General features: G+C 44.6%; 1 protein-coding gene across 1 annotated transcript in view; it reads left to right on the forward strand.

The window, feature by feature from the left end:
- LOC143140573 (uncharacterized) overlaps positions 1 to 7,481 on the forward strand; it is a 75,117-nt gene extending 67,636 nt beyond the window's left edge. Inside the window, exons 17-18 of the mRNA XM_076301577.1 lie at positions 3,993 to 4,046; positions 7,302 to 7,481. Coding sequence (XP_076157692.1) covers positions 3,993 to 4,046; positions 7,302 to 7,481 — 234 coding nt within the window. The remainder of the gene's footprint in view (positions 1 to 3,992; positions 4,047 to 7,301) is intronic.
- Positions 7,482 to 8,115: the final 634 nt, after the last annotated feature.

The following is an 8,115-nucleotide window of genomic DNA, read 5'->3' on the forward strand; positions in this document are numbered from 1 at the left end:
TGAGCTGTTAGCCGTAGACCTGTGTGACCACCAGACTCCGCCATGTAGCCATTTATATCGTCTCAGCTCCACGAACGATGTAAGACGTAAAGCTCAATTGTATTGTGGCTTGCCATGCCACTGACCCCAACCCAAACATGCAAAGGAAGCATTTAGTATGTTGTGCCGAGTCATTGGCCTTGCGGCCTGGCTGACATGAAGAGTAGAGCAGGAAATGGCCTTGCTGTTTCATATAGATTTGACATTTACACCATTTGCTTCAGTTTTGGACCTAATAGTTCTGTTCAAGTGCTGTGAACAATTTGCCCGGCCCCTGGGAGCAAGGCTCTTAATTTATTTTAACGGCAGACATTTGCTGTAAAAGCTTCATAAAAAGGGGTCAGTTCACCCCTCAATCAAACCGGAGCACAGCTAGCTTTTATGGGTGTTTCAGCAATTCAATCCAGCTTGTTCACATTCCAGGTCAACTCTCAAGGTCAACAGATTAGCAACACCAAATGATGCTAATGTGTTAGCAATGGAGGAGGGTTGGACTGGGTCCTCACAAACAATTTAATTCCTTTATTTTTCTTATGTAAAATCCTTCAATCTGTCAATAACAAGCACACTGTAGTTGTGCTGAGGTGATTTTAAAGGTGTGCAGCTAGAATTTCACTGCTAATGGATGGCACGTTAATGGATTAGCTCTTAGCTCTTAGCATTCGGAGAACCCTCACCTCCATTTCTCCTTCAAACGTTTCATGAATTACACGTAAGCCCTGTCATAAGATGATTTCTGCACTCAGATCTGCACTGGTCTCTACGCTAGTTTGATAAATGAGGGCCAGTTATTCCAGCCATACCTTGACCTTCGACCTCATGTAGAGAACTCTCTTCACATTCTTTGTACCTTCCCTCTCTTGGCTTGGAGTTTCTTTTGGTCATGGTTAAATCCTACAAGCACATTTTGCCATGGCTTGATACTCTCTCTCTCTCTGTGAGTGTGCGTGTGTGTGTGTGCTTGTGCTTGTTTGGGTCTATAGTAGTCATGGGTCTATTATGGCAACTACTATTCACCAATCACAATGATACCGATGCCCACTCCTCCCTGTGTGTGTGTGTGTGTGTGTGTGTGTGGGGGGGGGGGGGGGGGGGGGGGGGGGCTTATGATACACATGCTCACTCCTCTGGTTGTGTGTTTGTGTGTGGTGTATGTGTGTGTGGTCTGTGTGTGTGTGTGTATGTGTGTGTGTGTATGTGCTTGGGCCTATGATGCTCCTCTCAGAGTGTTCATGGCTCCACATTTGTTTTGGTTTTTTTATATAATATTCCCTCTTTTGCAATTTTATGGTATTTTCATTTATTGTTTTAATTGATTTATGCCATTTTATGATCTTTTCATTTATTGTTTTAATTGATTTATGCCATTTTATGATATTTCTATTTATTGTTTTAATTGATTTATGTGTGTGCATCAGCCCTGTGTTCATATACTCAGAATTACAGTGTTAAAAGTGAAATAACACTGTTTCTCTGAGGAATATGAGCTTTTCACATGATCCATATCCACATGTCTATTTCTTTTAGTTTGTGTTTGTGTATTTATGTGACTTAAATTACATATTTTTTGTATATAGTATAATGTATGACCCTCATGACTTAGTTGTGTTTTGTTTGATTAATTTCTTTTGTTTGTTTGTTTTGTGTCTTATTTGTTTTGTTGTTGTGTGATTGATTTGTTGTTGTCGTTGTGTGTTGCCGTCTCATTGACGGCTGTATGATTTCCCACCTGCATGCGCGTGCGTCTCCTCTTCGCCGCTGTAGTGTGACTACAGCCAGGCAGGGGGCGGGCGCAAGGGGAGCAACAAAAGAAAAGGTAACAGCGCTAGCATCAGTTGTGGGTGTGTGTGTGTGTGTGTGAGAGAGAGAGAGAGAGAGACAGAGTGTGTGTATGTGTGTGTGTGTGTGTGTGTGTGTGTGTGGGGGGGGGGGGGGGGACACAGTGTGTGTGTTTTGGTTTTGGTCTGCTTGTGTAAAAAAAACAGGGGGTGTCTGTATGCCTGCCCCTATGTGTGTGTGTGTGTGTGTTTGTGTGTGTGTGTGTGTGTGTGTGTGTGTGTGTGTGTGTGTGTATGTGTGTGTGTGTGTGTGTGTGTGTGTGTGTGTGTGTGTGTGTGTGCCTAGAGCCCCCCTGCTGATAGAAACAGTGTGCATCTGCACCTTTCCTCCTCCTACTCCTCCTACTCCTCAGTTGTACAGTAGAAAAGCTCCCGCTGTGTTCCACTCCTGGCCCTTAACCGCTAGTCCTTAGCCCTTAGCCCTTAACCGCTGGCTTCTGTAGTCTGTAGCCCACTCCAGCTATTCCTGTTGCAGGTGACCTGAGTTAAAATGGCCGCCCTCACTCGCTGCTTCAGTTTGTCCTTTTGACCCCTGACCTTTCCGAATTGTGGTGTCTTTCTACCCTTTTGAAAGAGTTGATATATACAAAAGGTGTCAGGGAAAGATGTCAGGTGTGTGTATGTCTGTTTATTCATGTGTGTGTGTGTGTGTGTGTGTGCTTTCAGGCATGGTCATTTGTGTGCGGTTGACCATGAGCAGAATATTAAGAAAAAATGCTAAAGGTTAAAATGGCAAAAGAAAGCATTTTATGAACCATCACAGGATTATTTGATAGAAAAAAATAGAAATCAGGTAGCCTACAGTCGCTAGCGCTTAGCTTCAGTACTGCTGGATGGGGATTTGCACTACCACAGACAAAAGACCACACAGCCACTCACATTAAAAGAAACGACTTCACACACTCTGCTCATGTTTACTGCAGAACACATTACTGCAGTGACATACAGCAAACACATTAGCCATGCTAACACGTTACTGCAGTGACATACAGCAAACACATTAGCCATGCTAACACGTTACTGCAGTGACATACAGCAAACACATTAGCCATGCTAACACGTTACTGCAGTAACATACAGCAAACACATTAGCCATGCTAACACGTTACTGCAGTGACATACAGCAAACACATTAGCCATGCTAACACGTTACTGCAGTGACATACAGCAAACACATTAGCCATGCTAACACGTTACTGCAGTGACATACAGCAAACACATTAGCCATGCTAACACGTTACTGCAGTGACATACAGCAAACACATTGGCCATGCTAACACATTACTGCAGTGACATACAGCAAACACATTAGCCATGCTAACACATTACTGCAGTGACATACAGAAAACACATTCACTCTTCCCATGAATGTTTAATGTGAGTTAAGAGGTTCTATTCATATTGAAGAATTCTGAGGGCATTAATAGTCACTGCCACCGACTTGTTGCCCTTTGGGAAGCTTCCCCTGATATGTGTGTGTGTGTGTGTGTGTATGTGTGTGTGTAGGTGTGTGTAGCTTGGTAGAGCCATATATATAATCTTACTTTCCCTGTAACTTGAATCTTGAATTTCCCCTTGAGGATCAATAAAGTATCTATCTATCTATCTATCTATCTATCTATCTAACTGTCACAACTCAGCCCTGCTGCTTTTTCTAACCTACGCTACAGTGGGTGTGTGAGCTGTTTGTGTGTGAGATACACAACTTCATGTGAGTGTGTGTGTGTGTGTGTGTGTCTGTGTGTGTGTGTGCAAAAGCCATGACATGTGTTGTGCGTTATCACACACTGCAGTTGGTTGGGTTTTAGTTTCAATTCTTCTTTTTTTCCCTTTTTTGCCCTGCCATAAGAGCGCGAGAGCTTCAGGTAGGGTGCCTCATGACAACTCCTGGAGTTCTTTTATATCATTTCATTTTCTTCATCCCTCTCTCTGCCACATACAAGGTAACACCAGAGAGAGAGACAGAAGCTCTGTCTGTTTTTCAAAGCCGGAGCCAACAGTGATGGTGTGATTCCTCCCCCTTCTCCTCTCTTCTCTTTTCTTTTTTTCTCCTTTTCCCCTCTACCCTCCCTTTTCTCCCTTTTTCGCCCTGTTTTTTTTTTTTTACCACAACAGAGGGAAAAACGTTGGAGCATTTCTTCTGCCGGAGGTGAAAAGAACTCTTCGAGTGTAAGTAGAAAAAGACCTGACAGAGAGAGAGATAGACAGAGATGTGGAGAGAGAACATGGAAAACATGAGCTACATATCAGAGAAAGAGATGAGAGAGCTGTAGCAAAACAGAAAGAGGTAGAGAGAGAGAAACCAAAAAAAGCATAATACCAGAAAGAACGAAAGATATGTTGAGAGAGAAGGAGAGGAGAGAGGGAGGAAGGAAGGGATTGGCAGAGATAGAGAGAAAGAGAGAGGTGAGTTAAATGAAAAGAGAGTGAGAGAAATAGGAGGGGGTGGGGGGGGGGCTGCAGAAAGAGGATTGAGGGGCGTGATCAGCAGTATGATGATGTCAGCGCTCGTTCAGGAGGAGGCGTCTGGGCTCGACTGGACTCGGCTTGGCGTGGCGCAGCGCGGCACTGCCCGTTAAACACAATTCTTCACTACAAAATGTTCCCGTGCCACCCGCCAGCATGCAAATGCGCTCCCAGATTAGGCCCTTTTGGAATTCATTTCACCGCCTGGCAGCGCGGCGCACCGCTCACACGACACTCAGTGCACCAGCGCCCCCTGATGGTGGGCCCAGGCAGAGCCCAGGGAACAGATGCACTCCGGAGTCCAGACACAGTGGCCACAGCTCTGTGGGGGATTTCACTACATTTTCAGCTTTTTTGGCTTTGGTGTTAGTTGTGCAGGTGTGTGTGTGTGTGTGTGTGTGTGTGTGTGTCTGTGTGTCTGTGTGTATCTGCGTGTGTGTGTCTGTGTGTGTGTGTGTCTGTGTGTGTGTGTGTGCGTGTGTGTGTGTGTGTGTGCGCGTGTGTCTGTGTCTGTGTGTGTCTGTGTGTGTGTGCGGAAGAGATGGTTTGTCCATGTTGAGTTGGATCATTGGACAGTGACGGTGAGTTTTGGGACACACACGGAGGGCATGAATTTGATATGTTTTCATGGGTAGGTGAATCGAAGAGATGGCTGCCGTTTCATTACCATTCATTTCAGCCCTTACAGAGGTAGACACTGCCAGAGATGGGGGAGGTCACTTTCTATCACACACACACACACACTCTTTCTCTCATCACACGGCTCATCGTACTGACTCATTCATGGTGGAGGCGAATGCAATCAGCCTAGCTGGTGTCTAGAGAAGGATCTGCCGCTTGAATTGATCGCCTCAAATTGACTTCAGCGCTGGCTCATGCATCTTATTGTGTGTGTGTGTGTGTGTGTGTGTGTGGCCAGTGTTGTTCCTTTGTCGTCCCCTCTCTCGCGGTCCAGATACACCGCATCGAGTCTTTCATTTGCGTAATAACATCGACTGCTCACAGAAACATTGGTGTTCTTTTCTGTTTACAGTAGATAAATAAATATTTTCATGCACAATTTTATTGAGGCGGCATCCATGATGAAAATATGCACTGCAGACAAGTACATTTCATGTTATGTGATTGGTGGGGATCATGTGCAGTCCCTGCACTCCAGGGTGTGAAGGGAAGCTCTATGTAACGTTACAGGGACGAGTGAGGTGGATGTATGGAGAGGAAAGTGGAGTTTAATAACACTGCATTAAACATCGCATTTAGCCATGTAGCTGACGCTTTTGATCCAAAGCCACTCACAAAAAGGAAAACAATCCATATACAGTGTAGCAATAAGTACTACTCGCATAGAGTCAAGTGGCAGTTCTAGAATGGGGATAGTCAAGTCAAGTCACAGAGTGCAACCCAAAGCGCTCCACATATAGGCTAAGACATTGTCATTGACACATAGACTAACAAAGACAATAGCGGACGGAGCGGCGTAGTCGCCAGCGTACCCGTGACACCAAGACATACAAGCCAGACAACAATAAATAATAATACAATAAATAAAATAAATAAAAATTGAAAATAAAATTAGTCCAATTTCCAACCGGCTGAAAATGTCCAAGTGCAATGATGACTCGTGTGTAACTGCGCACAGCTGTGTCTCCACAACCGATGCATGCAACGCCAACAAAGTTCTTTACACTCACTGGCAGTCTGGAGATAACGTGAACGTTAGGGCCTTGTTATAGTCTGGATATCACTGGAAGCATAACAGTCCGAAGTCATGGGCGATCTTGTAGATCAGCAACTCGGTGCACTTTTAACAGCGACCGTTTGTTGGTCCGTAATGCAGAGTTCTTCAACATTAACGTTAGTCTGCTCAATCCATACTCCAGGCAGTTGGCATGGCAGCTCACTGGTCAGAAACAGCTCGGCGGCCTCAGCAGATCTTACTCAGAGTAGCTCCAGCTGCTGTCCCTAGAAATCCCCTCGACCAGACAGTGAAGTGCAGCACTGGCACACAGATGGATGGGAAGGATGTAAGAGGCCCAGGGCAAAAGCTAGCCATAGCAAGCTCCCATTGGACAAACGTTAACGACATCAGCCGACTTGAAAGCAGTAAAAAGGACTAAGAGAATAACACGAAAACTATCAAAAATAACGTAAATAAAGAGAGAAAACATTTAACTAGACAAATCAATACAAAAAATAAACATGACATTAGGCCTACATAAAATTGTGGATAGTGGAGTGGTACCTGTTCTAGAATGGGGATAATGGAGTGGTACGTGTTCTAAAATGGGGATAGTGGAGTGGTACGTGTTCTAGAATGGGGATAGTGGAGTGGTACGTGTTCTAGAATGGGGATAGTGGAGTGGTACGTGTTCTAGAATGGGGATAGTGGAGTGGTAAGTGTTCTAGAATGGGGATAGTGGAGTGGTACGTGTTCTAGAATGGGGATAGTGGAGTGGTAAGTGTTCTAGAATGGGGATAGTGGAGTGGTACATGTTCTAGAATGGGGATAGTCTAGTCTGGTAAGTTCTAGAATTAGCATGTCCAGTTATTGGTAGTGCTAGGAGAGGAGGTACTCTAAAGAGCTGGGAGTGGGAGATAGACGAGGGACAAGTAAGCCTATGTCAAAAAGGTTCCTCTCTCTGAAAGTCTCACAGTCCCACTGACACAACATTCATGGTAGTGTTGTCAGGTGCCCAAGGAAACTAAAGTAAGGCCTGTTCTATACTAATAGTAATAGCTTAGTGTTGTTTGCTATATCTGGTATGATACATATTTTTGTCATATTAATAAACAACATGAAAATGAATGAATGGCTGGGTTAGAACTGTAAGAATCATGTCATATATCCAACAGTGTGTAATTTATATGTGCAACTGTGTGTGTGTGTGTGTGTCTATGTGTGTGTGTGTTTGTGTGTGTGTGTGTGTGTGTGTGTGTGTGTGTGTGTTGTCCTTGCAGGAGAAGTCCACAGCAGATGACCAGCACTCCTGGGACAGCTTCAAGAGCATGACCCCTGACCCCACAACCTGTCTCCCCGGTGACCAATCCGACCGCCTTGAACTCCACAACAAGACCTGGGACGCCACCTCTGCCAACACCCCCGACACGTCGGAGGGCGACTTTCAGACTGAAGTGTGACGTGAACACACACACGCGCGCGCACACACACACACACACACAGACACACACACACACATAGACACACAAACAAATACACACACACACTCTTACACATACACACATTCACAAATGCATACAGGAAAAAAAAAACACCACCACATGATATATAGTCTCTACAGATGATGACATCTGACCTTCCCGAAGAGAATGGAACTCTTGTTGACGCTTCGTAGCTGTGTTCTCAAAGCGAGAGACTTTCTTGTGTATGCCAGAGGGAGTAACGGACCTGAACTGCGGAAACAACTCCAAAAACGAGAAGAGAGGATGGTTCTATTCTATATTTTCACACAAACACTTTCAAATGGAGACGAGGAGTTTGGTGATGGCTGAGGGAGGGGGGTGGGTGGGATTTTTAAGGAAAAAAAACTGTTTCTGAAATGTCTTGATTTTACTCCAGAAAAAGGATCCTCTTTCACGTGTTTGATGATTTGAAACAAAAAAAGAGAAAAAAAAAACAAGAAGAATATTTCTGCACCATTCTTTTTATAGAGAAAAAAAGATATTGTACTGATGTTTTGCTCTCTGTATCTCCTCTCTTCTCTCACCCTCTTCCTCCAGGGACTTCTGCTCATCCCCCCCCCCCCCTCCTCCT

Source organism: Alosa pseudoharengus, unplaced genomic scaffold, assembly GCF_046254945.1.
Source record: "Alosa pseudoharengus isolate Yale_2024_CS ecotype anadromous, Long Island Sound unplaced genomic scaffold, YU_APseudo_1.1 YU_APseudo_1.1_scf_23, whole genome shotgun sequence".
Taxonomy (NCBI): domain Eukaryota; kingdom Metazoa; phylum Chordata; class Actinopteri; order Clupeiformes; family Clupeidae; genus Alosa; species Alosa pseudoharengus.